The following is a 26,554-nucleotide window of genomic DNA, read 5'->3' as shown; positions in this document are numbered from 1 at the left end:
ACTCCCTTTTTGAGATTCTGGATCTCCCCCAGTTTTTGATGATGAGTAGTTTTATACCACACAGGAATGCACTTAGGTCAAAACAACTTTGTACTCCTCAGCAACCTCTATCTGTGATTTTCACAGGAAAGTGCTTGCTGTCCAGGGGTTTGCTTAAAGAGTAGCTGGCCCAAAGAATCTACTTATGGAGAGGATCAAATTCCTGCAGTCTCAACCCCACTGACTTAGACATAGTACTGCTTGCAGTACTCGTATACATGCAGCTGTTTCCACAATGGCTAATCATTAGTCACTTACATTAGTTCTTACCTTGCATATTCTGTATTTCCAGTTGCATGTACATTTTTTGTTTTTTTGGTGGAGGGAGTGCCAGAGAGAGCCATCCTATCAAAAGCTTTACATGCTCTGGCATTCTATGTTTGGGTGCTTGCACTGGACGATCTAGACAAATGTGAGTTACCTGTGTATGCCAGATGGTCTAAATGAGCTGAAAGTGATCCAGAATCCCATTATATACACTGCTAAAGAGTAGTGTCAGGTGACCTAAAGTTCTAGTCTCAGTCAAATTAGATTCTTAACATTGTGATAAAAGGATATTTTTGAGTGTCAGTATAAATATATTGGAAAATAAAAATTGCACATTCAACATGTTGTAGCTCTTTACTATCAGTAAGTTTTAAAAACTGAAAAATGTTTCACTGAATTATGGAGAAATAAGCAAATTATTCAAATTTTATTTTTCATTTTATAGCAAATGCTAATGTTAAAAATAACTGTTGCAACTGGAGTTTTAAGTCAAGAAGTAGATAAAGACGTAAGTGCTGATTCTTTCATTTTGGTGCAAAAATATTTTATCTAACTAGATCAAATATGATATTTACGTTTGATATCAATCTGTCCTAACTAATTTACTGATAAAATTTTCAGTACCTCGCTGTGCCAGCTGAGAAGGAGGTCCATCTTTACCAAAGGTGTTCATGGAAAAATATGCAGACTCTTAAAGATGAATCAGTAATGGAAGTATGTAACTTTGTCTCAGTAATCAGAAAAAACACGTTTTCAGGTTGTGGTGAAACGCCATACATAATGTTCAAAAATTGTAACAATAATGTATGTAGAAATCTTATATTTCTGGCATATTGAAAGTAAGTGTCATAACAATTATACCCAAACCCAGTAAAAGCAAGAAAGACTCCAATAATTACAGGCCCATTAGTTTGGGAAAAATCATGACTATCCTTCACACATTTACAATTATGGTATTGTTTATGGAAAATTTAAACTCTGTTAAAATGAAATATATTGTGTTTTATATAATGAGTGATATTTTTTAAAGAAGCATAAATGAAATGACAATGGCTAAGTTACAAATATATAATACTAGTGTAGAAAGTTGAAAGTATGAATTATATTGGTATTTGATAGGAAATTAATGAGGAAGAGATGGACCAGATTAAACCGTACGAGGAAAATTGTCAGTAAAAGTGATGGATGTCCCAGTTTGAACTAGGATGTCCAAAATATACAAAGTATTTATGAGAGCATTATTTCAATATGCTTGTACTTCATGGTCAAGCATTAATATTAATAATTTAAAGATTTGACAAACTGTTCAAAATAATATTAAGAATTGCTACAAAATCATCTATTTCAGTACCTGTAAAATTTTTATGTGAACAGTTTTTTACCATTATTGAAACAAAGATTTAAACATTTTAACACAAAGGTATAATGACAAAAATAAGAAATACTACTTGTTAAATTACATTAATAGGAAAACCAACTTTGGAAGTTTTAACAAATATAACTTGTCATTTAGTCTGTAGTTGTAAATTTTAAATATGTATGTATGTAAATTTTGTATATCCAATTTTAATTGTAGTATTTTATACCCAAACTTTGTCTTGGTGTTACACAAACGCAACATAACCATAGAAAATACCCATATACTAAGTAGGGAAACAAACATAAACACAAAATCAAAGAAGCAGTTCTTATAGATTGAATCTTAAAGGTGAATTTTCAACAAATTTAATAATTGCCTTAGAAACTGTACTTTGGTTAGGTATAATTCCTGTGTGGTTGCCATATTTTTAAACACTTTAGGTTTTGACTAAAAAATGAAACAAAATATGCAGGTCCTCAAACTAAACTTCCTCGGTCGTTTGGCTGTTTCCGTGACGCTTTACAACTATGACGTAATGACATGGCACTGGTGACTATGGGTATCTTGTGCACATGGCTTTGGTGACCCAATTTTTTGCTGTTCACAAAGCAGTGATTCCCTATATAGCACTGAAAACTAAGTGTCATTGTTCTCCTAGCACTGGGGACACTAGATTATCTTGTTCTTGTAGGCCTAGTTGATACTAGTTTACCTTATTAACAAGTTGCTGGTTACACAAGTATATCTTGTTTATGTGACGCTAATTAAACTAACTACACTGTTGTTATGGAAGTAATGACGGTACTGTACCTTCTTCACTTGACACCTGTGATGCTAGTTTTCCTTATTCATGTTGTATTGGCAACACTTATTTACATGACACTGGTGACAGTAGTTTACTTTTTTCATATTGCACTAGTGGCACCAGTCTACTTTGCATACATGGCACTTTTGACTTTAGTCAGTTGCTCTTCACATGGTACAGTTTACACTAATGTATATTTATTACATGGCATTGACTACCCTAGTTTATCTTGTTCATATGGCACTGGTGATACTATACTTTGTTCACCTGATACTGATGACACTAGTTTTCTTGTTCATGTTGTTTACTTTGATCACATCACAGTAATGAAACTAATTTACCTTATTGACCTTTACTGATGACAGTATTTTACTTTATTCACATAGCATAGTTCATACTAGTGTACTTAATTTACTGTCTTAATTGTTAATCTTTAAAATACTCGTGTATGTGAATTATAACTAACTTTTCAAACATTTAATTATTAATGAAGTAATATGTGAAGAGCTAACACTTTTACTTGCTATATCTATGAACAATGTAACACATCTACAAGCAGATTTATTCTTTTACAAACTTAATTCATCTAACCTGATTATTCATTTTTTAGATCATTTCTCTTGTTGCTCTTTCACCTTGTGGATTATTCATGGCAGCTGTAACTGGTGATGGTAGGACACTTGTATGGGAACTGGCTTCTGGTAGGACATTGGAGAGGTAAGATGTTTCTTTTTAGCAACTGCTGGTCAAAATGTACATCAGTATGTTGTTTGATTTCACAAGCATGTTGATTATTTTATTCATGTGTATCTAACATTGTAGAGTACAGTTTCTAACTGTCTTTACTTTGTGTGTATGTATATCAGATATATGTACTATGCCAGAAGGACTGATTCAAGCAGGGTTTTTGTTTTTCTTCATGCATATAGACCATATCATCAAACTGCATATCAGTCATTCTCAAAGTGGAGTAAAATTACATGAACAACATCAACAAAATAAAATCCTATTATAATAAAAAGATTTATTGTGCAAAAAATAATAGCATCATTGAGAATTACAAACATGTTGGAGGATATCACTTTTTAACATTCAAAGCAACGTTCTGTTGGCGAGACTTTTATGACTGGGGTTCAAAGTATTTGTCGACTTGGTTACTAAGTTTGATAATCTATTTACGTTATTTTTTCCAAAAATAGTTTTCTTTTGTTTATAAAAGAGAATTACAGCAACACATTTTCACACATGTACTAGCATGGTAACAAACTAAATCTGTATGCACTTCATACAAAAGTAGATTTACTTGATGATAATTTTGATTTTTAAAGCAATTCTTTTGCTGGTATAAGATAATTTCAGATTAAAACATTTACTGCGTATTTAACTTGTTATTATATCAATAACATAATACAGTTTGCATACATCAGCTAATAATAAAAAAAAAAAAAGTTAAATAAGTACAGGTAACAGCACTGACAACATCAGTAACATAGTTGACAGTTTGGTAAAAAGTTGGCATTTGTCGACATAAATAGGAAATAATTTCCTCAAAACTGACCAGGTATACAAAAGTGATGCAACATATAATTGGATTTTAAAAGATCATGAAAAAATCTAAACAATCAAAAACAGAACTATACAGTGTGCTGTATGTTACATAGTTGACAATATTGTTTGCATAGTCATATCATTGTAGTATTTTTATTTATGTATATCAAATGCCTTTTCATGTAATTAAATTAATACAACAAGTTTCTTTTGTTTTAATTTGGAACATGTCAAGTACAAAAAAGTATGAAATGTCATTATCTTTATTGGGTAAAGAAAAGTAACGGTTGACAAAACATCTCATTAGTTTAAAATTAAACATTTAAATTAAATACCATCTTGCCCTTCATCACATTTAAAGTGTAACCTTGATTATTCATATCAAATTTTAAAATGTCTTTCAAAAGTGTTAATGGTATTTTAATATATGATTCAGCATATCTTCCCATATTTTGGGATCGTCTTCACAATGGCGATTTCCCATACACTGTGGCTTGGAAATTATGGCAGGAACACTTTCGTATGCATACCAGCAAACATCCTCAATAGGTCTGGGCCAGTAAAAAATGTTGTGTCCAATTTTGTGCATATGTTTAATGGACACATCTTGTTCATCAAAATCCAGGACTATTCCTGGGTAGGACACACCATTATATAACACAAAAACATGTTTGCCCAACAGTGTTTCTCCCTCTACTTCTTTTTCCAGTGTTGTTATCAGACATGATGATTTTAGTTTTGTTGCAAGGAGATGCGTGTTGGCATGCAATTTGCAAGACATATTTCACAATCACTTTCTGTTGCTTTTTTTATTCAAAAGGGCCGTAGGTGGCAAAACGTACTGTAACTTATGTTAATGCAAGGGTTTTCTGAAAGAAACTTGATATGCAGGTTGTCCGTGCTGTCATTCAGGAACTTTTTCTGTTCTCTGCTTTCCAAATGTAACTGTTTCTTTGTGTCCATCTGTTATTCTGCTCATGTCATCTTGAGTAAAAGTTGGTGATAAGTTTTCTGTTTTGTGTTGACTTAGAGCTGTACTCCTTTTTTTCTGAAAATAAAATTTGTCAATTTGTAGCTTAGGGTTCCAGCATTTCTGTGAAAATCTCAAGTACCAGTCCTTTAAGACAGTACTTTTTCAAGATGTTACAGATGTATACGAGGGCTGTTCAAAAAATATGCGGACTGTTTGAATTGCGCGGCTCCAGTTGGTTCCAGGGGAATCCGCTTGGTGTCGCTAGGTTCGCACAGATCAGCTGATTACGACGCCATTTCCCGATTGCAGATATCTTCATTTGTGTATTAGCTACGCGGTTTTAAGTGAAGTGCGATTTTTTCGTTTGGCGGATTTCAGAATGAATGACCTGAAGGAGCAATGACTTGCTGTGAAATTTTGTGTTAAACTTGGAAAATCTGCGACTGAAACTTTTGCTATGCTTAACACGGCTTACGGTGATGTTGCTATGAAGCGTACGGCACATTTCAAGTGGCATGAACGTTTTAAGGATGGTCGACAGTCCATTGAAGATGATGAGCATCCTGGACGTCCTTCCACGTCAACTGACGACCCACACGTCGACAAAATCAACACCCTGGTGCGGGCAAATCGACGTCTGACTGTCAGGGGAGCTAGCTGAAGAGTGTGGGGTATCAGTTAGATCTTGTTACGAGATTTTGACTGAAAAATTGAAGATGCACCGTGTTGCTGCGAAATTCAGCCCTCAGAACTCGTGAGTTTTCAGCCAAACACTCGATCACTGTTCTTCCCCACCCCCAACCCCCCTACTCACCTGACCTTGCGATTTTTTTCTTGTTCCCCAAATTCAAAAGACCCTTGAAAGGAAGAAGATTTGAGACGATTCCCGAGATTAAGGCAAATGCGACGAAGGAGCTGGAGGACATTACAAAAGAAGCGTACCAAGACTGTTTCAACAAGTGGAAACACCGTTGGGATAAGTGTGTGCGTTGGGGAGGAGAGTACTTTGAAGGTGTCCCAGACCTGTAACTTCTCATTAAAGTACATTTTGTTTTATGACGTCAGTCCACGTATTTTTTGAACAGACCTCGTAGTTTGGCAAAGCATTGTTTTGGTTTTCTCTTTAGTGGCTTCTTTGTACTTCTTTCGGATTTCTGCAATTAGTGCATGGTAAAAGAGCAATGTACACTTCACATTTTCCTTCCCACTATACATCATCTTTCATGTTGAACGCCGTGGAGTATCCAAATTTTCCTTGTTCATTTCATGCAGCCATCTCTTCTTATTCTTTTCAATAGCTTGTTTTGATTCTTTGAGTTCTTGTTGTAATTTTTACAGATCCCTGTAGCACTGCTGGTTTGTTTTGGGCAGTGGTGGACCAGGCATGTCTGATTCAGGAGACGTTGGAGGAGTCAAAGTAATAGCATGCACTTCTGACTTACATTTCTTCCTGTAGTTTCACTGTTCTATTCTCCAGCTTTTTCTTCTGTGCCTTTTTTTTCCCATTCATTCATCTCTGAAAAAGGTTTCACCTTTCCGGTAGCCACCATTTTTTTCCATCTTTTTCTTTCTGGAGATATTCTTCTCTTTTTATTGGATCTCTGTCCTGTTTCTGCCAATAGCAGTGCTGCTTTGCAGCTGCTGTTAGGGGCATTCTGTAAAGGAAATGTGTAATAAATGTAAATTTATATTAAAAGCAATAACTTTGCTTTCTATTTTATCTTTACATGTTATTTTTAATAATAACTTATCATAATACTCAATTCAGTGGCTGATCCAAAATTTAGAGGAGATGTGGGGGGTGTCTAAAAGTCTCGCTACATTTCCAAAGTCTCTACTTTAACACATTTCCAGGTTGCCAAAAATTTCAACAAGCATGGGTGTTTAAGGCCCAAACTTAGGTACACCAGTATCTCATTCCTTCATCACCACTAGCTAATTAAAAACGGGTTAGTTACTAATATCTGAGGAAGGGGAGGCATTCTGCCCCATGGAACTACAAATGCAACTATATTAAATATTCTGTCAACCTATGTTACTATTCAGTGCCCTTCATAGATCGGTACAATACAGCAGGATCTATATTTTATAGATGCAAAACTTATGATAAACCAGTCATGCTAAATTTGGTGTAATAAGATTTAATGTGCAAATAAACAAAGTTGCAAGAATCTATGTGGCATTATATGTCAACTGGATTATATTTGTATGTCATGTTTAAATATTGATTAGAAATTATTATTCTCATATTCTAAACAATTAAATATATTTTGGAGAGAACGTCTGTGCATTTTACCTTTTTTAATACTTTTGTGGCTTCTATATATGTAAATAGAACAAACTACAAGTTAATAAATACTTAAAAACATCAACTATGTTACTTTTATTGGTCAACAATGTTATATTTGAAGGCAAAATATTTTTCTCATCATATACACTAATATTTCTAGCATATGTATGCAATTTAACCAAATTCAAGTACACTTAGTTTGCAAATATTAAACTGAATCCTGATGAGTTCCCTGAATACATTATTCATGAAAATATATACAAATGTCAATGCTATTACCTTATCAGTCAACTATGTTATACTGTCTGTCCATACAATAGATTTCATCAGTAGTACATTTTGTTGTTTAATTTCTTATTCGTATATAATGCACAACAAGCACCATTCTTGCTTCTTATTGACACATTTCTGTTTTTGTGTTTATAATACAATTAACTGAAAGGTAATTCAATAAATTGTCAACAATGTTACTAAACCTGTAAACTCTGACAGTTTAAGGTAGCATAGCTGACCATAACAGCATTGACATATTTATTGTTAACATGACTACACATATGCACACCATTCCTATTGTCGCTCAACCATGTGTGCAACGTTATCAGGATCTTCAGCAAAATGCGTTATTGAAAGTTGTACTTGCAAACTCTGTTATTTCAACACATCATGGTGGTAACAATGTTGACTTGAATTTGTGAAATATACCAACCTCAAAGTGAATTTTTGCAGGATTCTTTGAATGAATGTTTAGCTGTTAATTGAGGGTCCTGCCAAAATATCTAGCATTGACACTTACATTGCCACCTGTTAAATGGGGATCACTCACTTGTTTCTATAATTTATGTTCAAGCATCTTTCCTCACAGTAACATAGTTGACCCAGAAACTATAGACATAACTTATGGTTGTATAAAAAAAAAAAAAAAAAAAATAGTTGAGTGTTTTTTGTTTTTTTTTTGCTGCATTTTAATAAAAACATGTACATAAAAAATTAAAACGTCTGTTTCTTTTGCCAAATCTTTAGTCAGCAATGCGAACTGTTAAAGAAATATGATAAAGGACATTTTTATACATCAAATTATTGATATATAAAATTATTCCTTTATAGTAAACAAACTTTAGTAATGAAAATATTTGATTTTTTTACAACTGTATGTAATAATGTATATTTTATCTGTAATATATATCAGAAACAATTTTTGTAGCAATTGTTTTTCATTTATGAGCTTCAGGACATAAATGATACCCCAATTTGAGAATGATCGATATATAACTTGAATTTTTGTCTGTGCAGTTCATGTATGTGTACTCTATTGACTAGAGAGGTTCAAGATGTTAGTATAAACTGTATTTCTCTTTTTTGTTTCATATACAAAGTCCATCAAAGTTTTATCTACAACGTGCTAATATTCAACAGATGTTTTTCTGGTAGCATTCAAGTCGAGATGTTCATTACTGGTATGAATAGTGTATGGTGTATACCACTCTGAAAAGGAACCAACAAAGTATAACCTACCACAGAAAATTATTGGGCTTTTCTGCAAGGAATAACCCAAGATATTATTGATCCAATCCTGAACTGAGAGAAGCCATAAATACTCCCTCTCAATTCACTACTAACTAAAATGAGCCAAGGTTTATTTATTAGTTGATGCATCATCACAGTCCATCACTGATGTTGAACCACCAGAAGAAATCCACACTGTACTGCTAGGTTGGCCAAGATGCATACTTCAACTCCATTTCAGTAGTTTAGAAGAATAGGTAATACACACTATGTAGTTAATGCTTGTAAAGCATGTTAATCTTGGATGAATCATTGGTGACAAACATTTGTCATACATGATGTTGGCATACAGAGTAGGAGTATAGTTGCTGTTTGGCTAACATTCTCAGGTTGATGTGTATAGATATTCTCATTCAGTACTGCCCTCTGTATGCAATAATGTTTTCAAATGTTGCAAACTTTGAACTTTCATGTACTTTATTATCAACGTGATTCTGTTGTCTCACGTGCAAATCATGTGACAACCCTCTACTAATGGGAATGGAACACACCCTCCTTGTACATGACTCCCTCTCTTTGATTCTATTGAGTTACCACTTCTCATTCAGCAGTGATTGATTGTAGACATATTTAAAGTGTGCATTTTTAGGTGTTAATATCTTTTTTTTTCAAAGTATTGATTTATTTAATTTATTCATTTGTTACAGATAGTTTTTTTTCTGTAGTAGTTTGTTATTGGGGGGGGGTACGTTTTGGTTGATTTTCTTCCTGTGTGGGAGTTATTCACTACTGATTCTTGGGTAATACACATTTTTTCCCAAGAAGTTTTCATCCTTTCCCCTCCATCTTTGTCTTTTGTACTTATTTCTTTCTCATTAAATTGGAATTCAGCCTTCTGTCTGTTTATCTAAAATTGTGCTGATGTTTCTGTCAGCTAACCTTCTCCAGATTTTTTGTCCTGTGATCCATCTGTCCTGCCTCAACCAATTTCTGGTTCTTTTTCCCAATTTTCCATTGAATCCTTCATCACATCAAACATTTTCTTCATCCTAAACTATGAATGACCAAAATAGACACCTTCCATTTTTCCTAAAATCTCATGTCTATTGTCCATTGGAGGAGACTCTTCAATTAGGCATGTGGTCTACATCTCGTAGGTTCATCTTCCCACTATCTTCAATGGGTACGTGTTTCTTCTTCATAGGGGTACTGTCTCCCACCTGTTGCCATTCTTCAAACTTCGTTAGGGCTGTGACCTCCAGGGGTGTTGTCTGTCTAGGTATGCTTTATTTATCTCAAATCTGCATATACAAGCAGGATGAAATAATTAAAAATAGTGTATCGATGGCCAATAACACTGAGTTGATGTGTTCCACAAAACCACTAGTAGGTTGTTTTCATGATATATTTGCTTCATTAATATCTCATGACTGTACTAACCCATGACCTTTCATGGGTAAAGCAGAAAAAAGAATAACTACCCATTCCTTCGACTGAATAAACTAAGGGTGGTCTGATTTTCAGTATAGGATTTTCATGGTTACCCATGGTTACTCTCTCCAGTGTTGACATTCCTCTGAACTTTTCACTTCATTTTATCTTACCTTGTTCTTCTGGTGGAATATAGAGATCCTTGCCATTTTTTGGTTCCATGCCACTGGAGTGGTGGAATATGGAAGTATCCCCCTGAATGTGATCACTTACATTCCTTAGGGAGTAAATGGTGTGTTATCCTCCAATCATGTACTCTACTTCCTAGAGAGAAAATTACATGCATCAAGAGGCACACCTGTAGGTAGAGGTTGTCATGTAATGGCTTCCAGTAGAGATGCAGTTGAACCACATAAATTGTGGAATACATGGGAGTTCAAGACTTGTGGCTTGAAAAATGTTTGCTTGTAGAGAGTTGCACTGAATTCTCTATTAAAAACATATTTCCAGTATAGGAAAATAACTTCCCAAAGACAGAAATAAAACTATGATAATGTTATAAGAAAAATATTATTCCAGCATCAATATTGAATATGGTTATCGTATGTGCTGGAAGCATAAAAGCAACTTAAATGTGGCTGATCTAGCTCAAACCTGATACCCCAGCAAATTGGTTTAAGTATGAATTAAAATTGTTATATTTATCCACTTTTTTTGTGTTTGTGTAATATCTTAGTGGTGCAGATTTAAGGAATTAATATAACTTGTACTCTAATCTTTTTTGTATTTCTTTTTAAATGAGATATACAGGCTCAAGCTGTTGCTGTGGTGTGCATTTTATCTGTTTTGCTTGTGTGTAAAACACATTTTTGTTTTATGCATATGTGGGGTTCTTAATTAGTGGGAGTTTAGAGGCAATGAAAAAAAACTTGGTGGGCTTGTAACAAGTACTGCTAGGTAACCTGTGTAGCTCCTCAAAAGAGCCATTCTGATGACGTACTTGCCTATTCCCACATGATAGCCATTTTGCATGCCACAAGCCTTCAGCTGCCCCCTGTTGGAAGTGGAAGATTCCAACATGTCTCTCATGCAAATCATCATACATCACTTTTTAACCAATAGGATCATGATATGCTCATCTAAAGCATGTGACTCTCTTGACTCTTTTCTTTTTCTACTGAGCCTTCAATTGTCTGGCAGTACTCAGACATCCTTATTTTATTACAGTTCTGACTCAAAGTGGTTTTGGTTTGTTTAATTTACACTTTATTTCAATTAATTTCCAGCAATTTTTACTTTTTCTGAAAGTATTTATTTGTTTTGCTACAAAATCTTTTGCTTCTCTTATGTGACTTCAAGCATGCCTGCTGAAGTACGTTTTCACTTCGAGTCCATCTAATTCATCTGAAACCATACTTCAGGCAACAGGTACAGACAACTCATCAAGTGTTTTTATTGGCATTTATTTACTGTGAAATTGAACATTATATGGACAACCTTTGTCTTCTTCCTGCTGTCCCTCTTCATTGTGTGCATTTTGATCCTGGCCCCACTGACAAGGGCTGGGATCTGTCTGCTCTCTCATCAATGGGCAGACTATCCTTACTGGGACTATTTTCTATTGGTTTGGTTTTCCTCATTGGGGCATATTTCAAATTTCTCATACACCTAACAAATGCTGTCCTCTTTCTTTCTTCTACATTGGCCTATATATCATTTTTGGCCCTGGGCCTGCTAAAGTGGTTTATCTATTATTTGGACCTTTTAGATAGTCATGTCTCATTTTCATTAACCTGTTCTTCCAGCTTCTTATCAATGCCATTTTTGCTCCCTCACTTTTGCTTAAATAATTCTATCACTTTTGGGGATGTGGTCTTTAATGGCATCTCTCATACTCTTTGGTTGAGTTCATACGAGGTCCCTTCATTGGATCCTCCATGACTACTGGAACCTAATTAGGGATCCTTTGGATTCTCCCATCATCCTTCCTTTCTATTTTATGGATAGTCTCTATGGATGATTAGACATGGCTCATACTTTCATGGGAATCCTGTTTCCTCCCTTGTGGTCAGATTGGATCACCATGTGGCGTTTGGGTCATTGGTTGTGGTGGAGCATTCACTTTCTACTAATGTTTTCAAACTAGTGCTGTTCATAAGGCATTAAATCTCTCCTTTCTTCAAGGATTGATTGATCATGATCCACTCCAACAATTCAATGGAGGTGGCTTATATCTATCAGAGGGTGAACTCTGTCAAAATCCATATGTTTATCACCTTGGATTTTCTCATCCAACAGTTGCTGGTGTCTCCAGGTTTCTTTCATGGCCTTTGACAGAGGAGGTCTTTGGTCATCCATATCTCCATCTTGGGTAGCCCTATCCTACACTTTTGGTTGTTTTTTTTTTTCTCATTACAGTAGGGTCTTTTTTCCCTTGCCCTTTAGATTTATTGTGTTTAGATATGTCAACCATCTTTGTATTTGGTATTTCTGGACTGGGACATTAATGTTGCACTCCATTCCATTATTTTACCTCCTGTTTAGCCCACTGACTTGTTTTCTATTTTTCACATATCCACTAAAATGTTTTTCCTTCCCTTCTTAGCCTGCAGGTAGCGTTGGTCAGAAATATTCATTATAGCCTTCCCTTACACACTGCACCACCCAAAAGTCTTCTATATACAGAGGTAGGCTGGTTAATACAACTTAGCTGTTGGAGCTTTGAGTAATACTGCTAGTTACACTAATGTATTTTAATTGAATAATGCAGTGGATAAGTGGAATACACAAGCACTAACTTGAGGATTTACAGTTAAAGAATCTGACTCTGAGAATAAGGTTCCAAAAATAAGCACTTTTAATATGCTTTTCAAATATCATAGGTTTATGATCAGTATTGCATATTTTGTTTAGACTAAAACTCTTCTAGTTCAACCAACATAACACTCTTTAAAACAAATACTTTCCATACATCAACTAAACTGTATTTTACTATGCTAAATTATGTTTGTCATAATGGCAGTAAGGTACTTACAGAGAGTTTAGGCAAGAAATGTTTAGAGACCTTGTCACTGCTGTGGTTATGGTTATCCTTAAACTTCAACTGGTTTAAGCTGCAACTCGGAGACAACTGGTGTGGAGTTCAGGGAACTGTCTTATAATTCAGGGTAACTCATTTTTTCACTCTGAGCAAAACTCATTTAATAACTCATCCTAGTATTCTTACAATCTTCCAAACAAGATACACAACTACCTGCAAGTAGTTTTAACACTTAATTATTTTTCCTCAATTGATGTGCAATACTCAAAAACAAAACTGCTTATTCATTGGTTGCAAATAGATTTGGTAAATTGGTAGCCCCTTTCTTCTATTTATACATAATTTCTTTTCTGTTAATTTTGTGTATGAAAATCGTAAATCTTCCATAGCTTTTGCCCATACTGTGGCATCTCCTAGCTGTTGAGAATATTTTCAGTTCTGTCTTTTTAACAAGGCTTTTGTAACTCTCCCTTGACCTTGTAGTTAGTATAAACATACAAGTAAAAAGTTTCTTTTCCCAGGCAGTTGTTATATCACCATTTTTGTACTTCTGTGAACAGATATCATGTTTCTCCTTCATACACATTATTATTCAATATTTAAACCATTTAAAATGCTTCAGTATGGATTGTTCCTTCCTTCACACCCCCTCTGTGTGGATTCCTGTACGTGGTGAGGGAACCTCCAGGGAAGGTTCTGTTCTGTCTGGTTACCTTCTCTGGGATCTAAACATCCACCCATGTGTTTGCCGTACTTGACGACCCGTGAAGGGGAGGAGAGGATCCTGGTGGTTGAGGGGTCCAACCCTAACACACCACTTTGGCCTTGAATTTCTGTAGACGGGCAACCTTTGGGTGGCCCCCCTTGGGTCAATCGGCTGCTCCACTTGGGCTAGAGTCAACCAAGTACCAGTGTTGGAAGTTCTCAACGGGTGTTGTGGACATTGTGCTTGGTGCTGGTGTTTGGGTATAGTGCTCACGAAACCCTGGCATTGCTGCATTGTCCTTGCATGACATTGTAGTGCGTCCCCTCGTAGGGCTCCATGGTGGGTGGGGTCAGTGGGTACCAAAATTTTTCGTTTTTCCCATGGATCCTCCTTCAAAAAATTTAAATTAAAATAGTGAAAAATTAGTCAATACAATAGGTAAATGACCACATCTTGAAGACGCTGAGCAGCAATCTTCAACATCTGTAACACACATACCTCATTTTCTCATATTACATTCTCTTTCAGAAAAACCTTTAGGGCAATTGTCCCCCTTTTTTATTCAGAAGGGACTAGAGGGTCTTGCTGGCTCTCCAAAGTCAGTAAAGAAGCTTCGATCTGGAGATGTATTGGTTGAAACATCCACATCCCAACACAGTGAACTCCTCTTGAATTCAAAGGCAATTGGGGATGTACCTATTGAGGTTACCCCTCATGCTACCTTGAATTCATCACGAGGAGTTATTGTTGAGAGGGATTTTAAGAACGTCACCGAGTCGGAGATTCTCGCTGTTCTCTTCACTCAAGGAATTTTTGCAGTGAGGCGCATCTCCACTCGCAAGGATGGAGTTACACTGCCAACAAATACCCTCGTTTTGACATTTACATCATCACTTGCACCTGCCACCATCAAGGCAGGTTATCTAATTTGCAGGGTACGGCCATACATTCGAAACCCTCTCCGAGGTTTCCAATGTTCGGCCACTCAGACATCATGTCATGGTTCCCTGACATGTGCTCGTTGTGGTGACAAGGACCATGATGCCTATGAATGTGACATGGACCCACATTGCATCAACTGCAATGGTTCTCACCCTTCCTACTTTCATTGTTGCCCAAAATATTTGGAGGAAAGACGTGCAGCGTTTGAAAATGATTCATAGCATGAGTTATCCTGAGGCTCGGAAATTGCTGCCCGCCACTCCATCTCGGACATATGCTGCTGCACTTTGTTCCACAACTACAGTGGGAGTGCAGACAGATCTCTCTGTGCCTCCAAGAGAATCGTTTTCAAAACAAATGAAAAGCCTTTTGACCTCCATGGTTAAAAAGGTTGAAGAATCGACTTCCACACCCATCTCTGTTCCTCCCATACATTTCAACAAACCTCAAGATCCACATCCTTCAGTTTCAAATACAGGCATTTCTTCTGATACATCTTTTTCTCCCACCTCAAGAGGCAAAACAATCATTTGTTCGCATTCTCAGTCACTGGAATACCCTTCCAATAACAAAGACCTGCCCAATCGACCCAGGGCAGGATCCATGGAGGTTAATAGCCCTCCTCCGACTAAGGACAGTAAGGAAATAAGACGTGGTCATAAACAGAATGGTTCTCCAGCCACTTCACCTATTCGTCATTAAAAATGGCCACCTTGATACAATGGAACTGTCGAGGTTTAAGTTCTAATCTGGATGATATCAAAACACTGATTGCTTCATACTATCCTGTATGTCTTTCCTTACAAGAAACATTTCTAAAACCTGCTGATACAGTCATTATTCAGCAGTTTTCTCTGTACAGAAATGACAGGCTGTGTGATGGATGAGTACATGGAGGGGTGGCACTATTGGTTGATCAGCATGTGCCCACCCTGTCTCTGTCACTCAAAACAACGTTGGAGGTTGTAGCCATCCGTGTTTCCTTGGGTCATACCATCACTGTTTGTTCTCTCTACCTGTCCCCTGGAGAGACATATGATCAATCAGACCTTGATGCTCTCGTTGAACAGTTGCCGTCTCCCTTTCTACTCCCGGGGAACTTCAATGGACATCATCCCCTCTGGGGAAGTGGTGTTATTTATGGGAGAGGGTCGCTCTGTAGAGCGTATGCTCTCTGATCACAACCTTTCTCTTTTCAATACTGGTTCTTCCACTTATTTTCATGCACCTAGTCAGTCCTTTACCACTATTAATCTCTCAGTTTGCTCCCCTTCATTATTCTCCCATTTTTCATGGAGGGTTGACAATTATCCACTAGGCAGTGATCATTTTTCTATACTTTTGAGAGACATTGACCGTGGTCGAAGCCACCCTACCCGCATGTCCCAGTGAAAGCTGGATCAGGCGGACTGGTCCACTTTCGCTGCTCTTGCAGAACTTGATCCTGCTATCGTGAATTGGCCATCAATAGACGACTATGTGGCAGTGGTAACTGGCTGTATTATACAAGCAGCTGCTCAGTGTATTCCTAAAATCTCGACACGTTTTTCCACGATATCCTCGTCTGTGGTGGAATCCTGCTTACCACTTGGCACGGAAGGCTCAAAAACGGGCCTGGGAAACTTTTTGTAGATATCCCACACTTTTGAACCTCGTCGCTTTCCAACGGGCTTGTGCACATGCTAGGTGTACTCATTGGCTGTAACTGCTCAATGGAGAATACAGCAGTAGTGAGCTACTGGTGTTTATACCTCTCCTTCCTACATGACCTGGCCTCCTGATACTGTTTACACTATCACTCATCAGTTATGTCCAATCCACAAACATCCTCACTTTGAATTCCTACGTATTCAAAGTAAATGCACTTTTATTAATAAAAAAGCCACCACTTTGTCCAATATCCAGACTTTTTGCATCATTTAATGGAATTGATATACAAAAGTTCATTTGTAAAGTTGAATATAGCAATTATTTGATCTTTTAATAAAGGTGACTACTGTTTTTAATCGGAAAGTCAATTTTCTAACAGTTTATATATGACACCAAATTGCATCAAGTGTTGCATATGTCCAGTGAAGTTGATTATGTAATTGTGTAGTATTGTTGAAAGTTTAAACTTGTAATGACTACAAAGAATGTACTTTGAAGCTTCAATAAACTTAAAATTGTAGAAGTTGTCAATAAATGTTCTGCTCATGAAGAACTCTTGATCACTTTCCAATTTTTATTTGGATGAATAAAAAGATAAAAATTGAAACTTTGTGGCTAGTGCATGATCAATACATAAGGTTATGTGGCTGTTGTGAAAGAGACTAACAGATAGTTGGCATTTGTTACCTAAATCCATCATTTACTTCAGCCAAAAGATAGACTTTTGAACAGGATTTTCAAAGATTTTGGTTTTTAAATTGAGCTTTGCCAATAATGCTCTGAATTGTATCAGTATTGCACACATAATGATCCACTTTTCAACCTTAAAAAAGAAAAGCAAAATGGCAACTGTAAATGTATTTTGATAAAGAATATCTACAACATGCTGATTGAATTATTTAAACTTTATCACTTCCTGGCTAAAGATCAATGCTTTCATGTCAAAAATCATGAAATATTAGGTTTTACTGTAGACAAAGATATATTATCTCCTCTGTTAGATACAGGTACAGTGGGCAGTCTGTTATAACAGTTGTCCATCTCATTGATTCTTGTTTTTCAACATTTAATTAGTACTCAAAACACCCAAAAGATATTTTTCTCATTCAAAAGTAATCCCAACCAATCAGTAATCACATTTTTTGAGTCATAACTAACTTAATGTCTTGGAATAATGCATATTAAGATGCACAGCATTGCATAATGTGGCCAAAACAATCTACAAGACACACACTTTGCATTATAAAAAGGAATGACATTTCAACCATCTACCAGTTTCTGTAGTTTGGACTGACTGAATTAATTCAAACTACCACATATTTTCTGGAAAAGGGGCTCCACAGGATACTTATTTTTCATACCAGATTTGGAAATAAATTGATCAAGAAATGCCCGAGATAAAAGGTCTCCACGTTTAATTGGATTTCTTTCTTTTCTCTCTCTTTTTTGTTTTTCTCAAGGTATTGAAACTTTGAGAGAAAAACACCCTTTTAAGGATTTTTCTTCAAATTTGTTACACAAATACATGTTTACAACCTACAATTAAGTATAAAGTTTTTTCTAAATATGCAACAAATAACTACTCAATTTTGATAAAAAATTTTGTCCATGTCTATACATAAAAGTCACGCAAGGTATCTGTCTAAACTCTTTATTGCAGCTTCACCTGAGAGTAACAAGTGAATCATTTTATTTTTTTGTCATTTGATTTTGAGTAACAAAGTTGTAAGGTTAAAAACTTGTGAAGATATATAATTATTGGTTAGGCTAAACAAGCTAAACTAAGTTTCTAGCTCAAGTGTTCAAAATATCACATTGGTGGACAGTTAATCACCCCCAAAGTTTAAACACAAATTTGCTCATTTTTGTGAAATTTTCCTCATTAAAGAACTTTAGCATCACATGATATTAGCTTAAGAAATTTGAAAATGATGCTTAATATAGCAGTACCAAGTGTATGTGGGTGATAACAAGAAACTGTTAACCTAGATTCCATTATGTTATTATAAAGAAAGTTATTAATGCTGCTTTATAGAGGAAAATCTACTACCATATATACATATTTTGAAGAATATGGCATGTTCTATAAGTGTAACAGGTCTGTTCTGAATAATGCAGTTGTGATCCTAAAGCTAATGTTTGTTACTATCAAATGTCATTTTCTTACTTAATGTGATTTGTTGGTGTGTATTGAAAAAAGTCCTGAAACCTATTCAAAAACACCCTAACTATGAAAAAAGATGCAATCAAAGAAGGATAGAGTACGTGACTCAAAGCAATGAAATCAAAACTTTTGGCCAAACTGGTGACTACACTTAAAGCATTGATAAGAATTTTACAGCCAATATTCATTTATTAGCTATCCAAGCTGCAATTTTGGTTCAACTTGAGGCGTCAAGGTGGGTAAAACAAAATGAGTAGCTCAGCTAACTAATGAATGTATAGTTACTGTAAACTTCTTATCAGTGCTCTAAGTTTAACCACCAGTTTGGCTGCCAATTTTGATTTCATTCCCTAAAATGTTCTGTGACTGTACAGTAGGGTAGCTGCTTTGTAAAGATGTAAGCTTGTTTACCACTTTCAACCTATAATGACATGCACAATTCAAACAATTGACAAAACTCCCTTATTGGAAAATAACAGGGCATTTCAAATTTCCAATTGCTCTTTTGTTGTATGTTTTTTTAGTAACCTCACCAAACAGTGAGTTAATGTACAGTGCAGTACTAATGGGAATCACCTGCCGTATGATCCATGCCATTGGAGAGAAATTAGAGATCATATTTGAAACAAAAATTATTTAAATGGTCAGGAAATATTAAAATGGTTCAACTTGTTTTTTTTTTAAGAAAAAAAGCATTCACAACAAAATAAATTGAGATATGTTTATATCTTTAGTTTCCTTTCAATTTATGTAGCAACCCCTATTTAATTCAGAGATTTTTCTGATAACTTCTACTATACAGTAAATTTTACAGTGAGCTATAATGCAGGACTGGCCCCTAAAAATGGATGTTTATGGCCCAGCTGGCTTCCTATGAAAACATTAAGCATGAGTCCTGATGTATATTTAAAAACGACTGACATGAGTAGAGAAAGCACTAGTAGAGGAGCAAACAACATTTCAACCTTCGGTCATCATCAGGTTCACAAAGAAAGGGTTGCTGACTGGTAGCTGGCAACATGTTTGAAGGCAGTTGTGTAATTGAGTGTAGGAATGTAGAGGGTGTGCTTAGATATTGGATATATTTATTAATATAGGTATAAAGGTGTTCCATTGTATTGGTTTATTTTGGGCTTGACTTGTTGTATAAGTAAAGCTTCTCTAATTTTGCATTTGTTTATGTATGTTACTTTATTTATTATTTGGGTGTTTTTGTGTGGTCATGTTGTGTTTATTTGATTTGCAGTGTTCAAATACGTCTGAAGGCAACTTTTTGTGTTCTTTGAATCTGGTTTCCATTTTCTACTTGTTTCTCCAATATAGAAGTCATGGCAGTTATCACATTGTATTTTATAAATAATGTTTGTGTGGTGTTTTTCATAATAGCTTTTAGACTTTCAACACTGCAAATCAAGTAAACACAACATAACCATAGAAAACACCCAAATATTAAATAAACAAACAAACATAAAGAAAAGCAAAATTAAAGAACCTCACTTCTACAACAACTCAAGCCCAAAATAAACCAATACAAAGGAACACTTTTATACCTATAGTAATAAATATACGAGGGCTGTTCAAAAAATACGCGGACTGTTTGAATTGCGCAGCTCCAGTTGGTTCCAGGGGAATCCGCTTGGTGTCGCTAGGTTTGCACAGATCAGCTGATTACGACGCCATTTCCCAATTGCAGATATCTTCATTTGTGTATTAGCTACGCGGTTTTAAGTGACGTGCGATTTTTTCGTTTGGCGGATTTCAGAATGAATGACCTGAAGGAGCAACGACTTGCTGTGAAATTTTGTGTTAAACTTGGAAAATCTGCGACTGAAACATTTGCTATGCTTAACACGGCTTACGGTGATGTTCCTATGACGTGCGATTTTTTCGTTTAGCGGATTTCAGAATGAACGACCTGAAGGAGCAACGACTTGCTGTGAAATTTTGTGTTAAACTTGGAAAATCTGCGACTGAAACTTTTGCTATGCTTAACACGGCTTACGGTGATGTTCCTATGAAGCGTACGGCATGTTTCAAGTGGCATGAACGTTTTAAGGATGGTCGACAGTCAATTGAAGATGATGAGCGTCCTGGACGTCCTTCCACGTCAACTGACGACCCACATGTCGACAAAATCAACACCCTGGTGCAGGCAAATCGACGTCTGACTGTCAGGGAGCTTACTGAAGAGTGTGGGATATCAGTTGGATCTTGTTACGAGATTTTGACCGAAAAATTGAAGATGCACCGCATTGCTGCGAAATTCAGCCCTCAGAACTTGTGAGTTTTTGGCCAAACACTCAATCACTGTTCTTCCTCACCCCCCTACTCACCTGACCTTGCTCCTTGCAATTTTTTCTTGTTCCACAAACTCAAAAGACCCTTGAAAGGAAGAAGATTTGAGACGATTCCCGAGATTAAAGCAAATGCGACAAAGGAACTGGAGGACATTACAAAAGAAGCGTACCAGGACTGTTTCAACAAGTGGAAACACCGTTGGGATAAGTGTGTGTGTTGGGGAGGAGAGTACTTTGAAGGGGTCCCAGACCTGTAACTTCTAAATAAAGTACATTTTGTTTAATGACGTCAGTCCACGTATTTTTTTAACAGACCTTGTATCCAACATCTAAACATGCCCTCTACATTCCTACACTCAATTACACAAACCACCTTCAAATGTGTGGTCAGCTACCAGTCAGTAACTCTCATTCTTTGTGAACTTGACGATGACCAGTGAAGTCAATGAAGATTGAAACATTGTTCGCTCCTCAGCAAATGCTTTTCTCTTCATCATGGATGAGTCTTGATGTGTATATACTAGAATAGAGGTACAAGTTTAATCTGTTAATATAAGATCTGTTTTGTTTTTTTAATTTTATTATGTCAAATGTACATGTTTGAGCTGTGAGTTTGTGTATTTTTGTCGATTAATGTGTCCTGTACTTGAAGTTCAGATTTGTTTGTTTTTTAATTTCACATGAAGCTACATTAAGGCTATCTGCACTAGGTGTCCCTTATTTAGCAGTGTAAGACTAGATGGAAGACAGCTAGTCACAATCACCCACTGCCAACTCTTCGGGTATTCTTTTACCAAAGAATAGGGAGATTGACCATCACTTATATCGCCCTCGTGGCTGAAAGGGTGAGCATGTTTGGTATGATAGAGATTCGAACCCGCAATCCTCAGATTATGAATCGAATGCCTTAACCACTTGGCCATGCTGGACCATTCAGATTTGACCTATCAATACAACCTTTTGTGTGTTATTAGTACATATGAAAATAAAAAGATAAAAGTGTCAATGTATTATTGGAATCCTCCACTGGCTCAGTGTAGAAAGCTTGTTGCGTAGGTTTGTGCTTCACAACAAACAAAATATTATTGGTATGGTTATGGAGATTGTTTTAACATTTGACATAATACTTGGAAGTATGTTGGAATAAAATGAGCTATGAAAAAGTTGTGTATTTTTAGATATTATGTGTGTGGTTACATTGTTTGATCTGGTTATCTGGCATTATCAGGTATATCAACTATAAGATATTTAATGATTTTGGCATTAAACACTACTTTTCAGAAACTTGTTAAGAAATTGTACATGCCTCTCAGGATCATGTGATGAGATTACTTTTATTTTGATGTTTTGTTGTAGTGTAAAGCTAGATAAAGGAGTACCATTTTGTAACATTGCTTGGAACCCTACTGGAAAAATGGAATTAGCTTTCTCTGATATTCAGGTACACTAAAGAATTTTATTTACAGTTTATAATTTTAAAATTGGAAATATATGTAGAATATAAAATCCAGTTGTTTTTATATGGTTGAACTCTCTTAATACTGATTAATTTGTGGAAATTTTTTCTCATTTTGTTACTAATTATTTTCCTATTTTTTTGTTCTTATTATATTGTTTTTCTTTTATAGGGCCAGCTAGGTTTGATAGGAAACATCAGAATAGTAGAAAATGAATTGGTAAGGTTGTATTCAGTATGTAGTTTAATACAGTCAGAAAAAACATGAAGAAACTGTTGTGAAACTTGAGTCGTTAAGTGATTTTGGTTATATTATATATTTATTTATTGTGCTAACATAGCTTAGTAGTTAGCATTCTTGTGAGCCTGAGTGTCCATGGTATTCATATCCTTGCTGCAAAATTATGTTTTACTTTTTGGGCTTGTGGGTTAATTATAAGAGTGACAGTCAAATTCTATTACTCGGTTAAATAGAGTAACGAGTGAAGCTGCTAACAGACTGCTTTTCTTCTAGTCTGTGTTCTATATTAGCTTCAACTAGTGCAGGTAGTCCTTGTAAGACTTACATGAATTTTCAAAATCAATAAACAGTGTTAGCTGAAACAAGATGATAAACTATATTAATAGAAGCAACTCAGAATTATTGTTTTCAGTATACATCTTAATCTCCAACAAAGAGTTGGAGGTTGGTATACTAACAGTGGTTAAACATTTTATTACTAGTTATCTTTTAAATTAAGTTTTTACTCTTTCCAAGGGTGAGTGTATAAGTGAATGTACAGGTAATTTTTATCTACAGGTTGTGTTACATACAGAATGATTCATCATTCAAATGCAACTGTCAGAACATCACAAAAGCCAGAGGATACATGAAGGTAAAAATATATAAAAAGAAATGTGTGGCACTTTGTAGTAAACTGTTTTTCCACCACAGGATTGTTCAGGAATTAAAAAAAAAAAATTGTATGCCTTTCTTATGCACATCTGATGTTAAGGACATCCAAAGGCATATAGAATGTATGAAATTAGAACAGTGGAATAGTTACTACAAACTAAGAGCATAACAAAGAGCCTCTGGCATAGACTGCTTTTCGTATTATTTTTGAGAAGCCTACCACTTGTTGCATGCTTCAGGATTTCTGGAAATTTAATTCACCCCATATATCTTGGGGTGAGATGTTTACTGAGTTTCTTTTAAATTGTTTCTTAAAAAGGTTGTTTGAAAATCAGAGCATTTAGAGTAGCTCTACCGAACCATTTTTTCAAATAAATTATGTTGCAAACATTATTTAAAATGTGTCACATTACACCATTTTCATTAGTGTTTAGAAAGCTACAAGATAATGATTACTGTTTTTACCATTCCCTGCAAGGAATAATAAAGTATGGTTTATATTATGAAACTTGCTGTCTTGCAGAGATAATTAATCAGATTTTACAAGTGTTACTGAATATGTTACTTTCTTAAATTAATAGATGTATGGTTTTCATAGCCTATTATTACAAGTATCAATAATATGAAATTATGTAATTGTTAGTAAAGAACTTTATTTCTTTAATAGCAAACAAATAGTGAATCCCCAGTTCATTTCTGACAGTTTTGTTTAATGGTTTTTAGTATTTAAAGGTTACATTGTTACACAAGTACAAAATTTATACATACAATTATAGGATAAATTTATTTTTTGCAGATAGTTGCTGATCCCAAAACAGTCAATAATAAACTGCTATCAGGTTTATCTTCAGATAGTGATGATGAGGACAGATCAGATAGTGTGAAATTATCTAATGATGTAAATGATGATGAAATTCCTGCTGTTCACTACTGCTCTGAAAACCTGAAAGCTGTTGATGATGATAGTGATGATGAAAATGGTAAGATAAATAATTTAACTGTGACATTAATACATGGCATTAAATAAAACATAGCTGTGTTATAAAGTAACATGAGGCATAAAAACATAGCCAGGATGGAATACAAGAAGCATTACGCAATATATCTAGGATTGAACATGATTTCATTAACAATTATAGTAGTTCTTAATAGGGATCAGAAGGAATTGCACAAAACCTTAGTTAAACATTAAGGTGAAAAGAATCTTGAGTAAAGATTCAGTTCAAACAACAATTTTAAAATCTTAACCATTGACTGCTAGGACTGTATGCATATGAAAATGCACACAAAAAAAAATACGTTAGCATTACAAGGAAAAAAAAAATCCTCTCAAAATGGCCCATTTGTAATTATTATTATTAATAATTTCTTACCATCCTACAACAAAAATGACTTGGTATATTGCACCCATACCTTTTTTTAGTATAATAAATAAGGTACTGTGAGATCAGAGAGGTATAGAAGAGTCAGTTTGTTTCTTCTATATTTTATATAAGCCAAAAAACATCATAATTCTATTGTAGACCATGTTATCTTTACCCCTTAAAGCTTACAAATATCTGGTTTTTCTTTTAAAATATCTTAAGCTCAAGGTAAAACAGGAATTAGCCAATAATGTATGAACATTAGATAAATAACACGTATATACACATTTCTTTATACACTATAGAATCAGTGTCTTTAGAAATACAACCCCTATATTATGTATGAAGTGAAGAAAGAAAAAAAAAACTTGCATACAATTTTTGTTGCACAAATTTATAGAATGATCTTTAAAAAATAAGGTTTATCCAAAGCAATATTTATTTCAAAAGACTACCTTTTCTACTGGTAAAATTTTATTTCACTAACTAGTAAAGGTCTAGTCATGTATTTGCTCATTGCTATGCATTTTATATTTAGAGAATTTAGTTACCTAGAAGCTAAATGCTCCCTGTATTCTCAAGTAAGTGTCCATGACAATCTCCAGCTGCAGCTTAGCATTTTACATTTCAAACTAATGTGATCAAATAATCAATAGCTGCAGTAAATCATCATGATCAACATCAGCTAGTTACTAGCAATGTTTATTATCATTATAATGTATAAAGTTAGCTATCATATAAAATAATTCTTTACTTGTAGTTAAGCATTAAAAACAAAACAGCAAGCAACTTAAATAAAAGAATTGAAAATTTCAAAACCTGCAAATAGGTATTGTAAAAAATGTAAGCAAACAAGGCTGTGGAGATACAGTAGACATTATTTACTCAAACTAAAAATTCCCTATTTTGACTCCACCAAATGTAATTCTAGGTAACAGCATAGAGCTGGAATAGAGGTTTGTTGTTTGAGTAAATAATGCCTACAGTACTTCCAGCCTTGTTTATTTGATTTTCTACAGTCTCTTCTTGCAGGTTTCTTTGATTCCCAATATTTTATTTGTCTTTTTAATAAAAAAGTATTACAAAACATAGCCACACTAGAATGTGATATTAATATGGAGCTTTCAAAAAACATGGCTGAGCTGGAACATTTTATAGTAAAAAGTATTAAAAAATATAATTGTACAGTAATGTGGCATTAAGAATAACAAAACATAGCAAGATTGTGACATGATATTAATGTAAAATTTGTTTAAACAGAGTCAGACTAGTTTTCTTAAAACTCCCTTTTATGCAAAAATAGGTCATATGAGGTCTGTTAAAAAAATACGCGGACTGTTTGAATTGCGCGGCTCCAGTTGGTTCCAGGGGAATCCGATTGGTGTCGCTAGGTTCGCACAGATCAGCTGATTACGACGCCATTTCCCGATTGCAGATATCTTCATTTGTGTATTAGCTACGCGGTTTTAAGTGAAGTGCGATTTTTTCATTTGGCGGATTTCAGAATGAATGACCTGAAGAAGCAACGACTTGCTGTGAAATTTTGTGTTAAACTTGGAAAATCTGCGACTGAAACTTTTGCTATGCTTAACACGACTTACGATAATGTTCCTATGAAGCGTACGGCATGTTTCAAGTGGCATGAACGTTTTAAGGATGGTCGACAGTCCATTGAAGATGATGAGCGTCCTGGACGTCCTTCCACGTGAACTGACGACCCACACGTCGACAAAATCAACACCCTGGTGCAGGCAAATCGACGTCTGACTGTCAGGGAGCTTACTGAAGAGTGTGGGATATCAGTTGGATCTTGTTACGAGATTT

The 26,554-nt window shown here is 35.2% G+C and overlaps 1 protein-coding gene across 2 annotated transcripts in view; it reads left to right on the top strand.

Moving 5' to 3' along the window:
- The window catches only part of Ctf4 (Chromosome transmission fidelity 4), a 71,709-nt gene that overhangs the window by 15,765 nt on the left and 29,390 nt on the right, over window positions 1-26,554 (top strand). For both annotated transcript variants that reach the window (XM_076476006.1, XM_076476007.1), the window contains exons 8-12: window positions 928-1,020; window positions 3,082-3,188; window positions 22,372-22,456; window positions 22,644-22,691; window positions 24,163-24,346. In XM_076476006.1, coding sequence (XP_076332121.1) covers window positions 928-1,020; window positions 3,082-3,188; window positions 22,372-22,456; window positions 22,644-22,691; window positions 24,163-24,346 — 517 coding nt within the window. The remainder of the gene's footprint in view (window positions 1-927; window positions 1,021-3,081; window positions 3,189-22,371; window positions 22,457-22,643; window positions 22,692-24,162; window positions 24,347-26,554) is intronic.

This window comes from Tachypleus tridentatus, chromosome 13, assembly GCF_004210375.1.
Source record: "Tachypleus tridentatus isolate NWPU-2018 chromosome 13, ASM421037v1, whole genome shotgun sequence".
NCBI lineage: Eukaryota > Metazoa > Arthropoda > Merostomata > Xiphosura > Limulidae > Tachypleus > Tachypleus tridentatus.
This window is presented reverse-complemented; position numbering and strand designations above follow the sequence as displayed.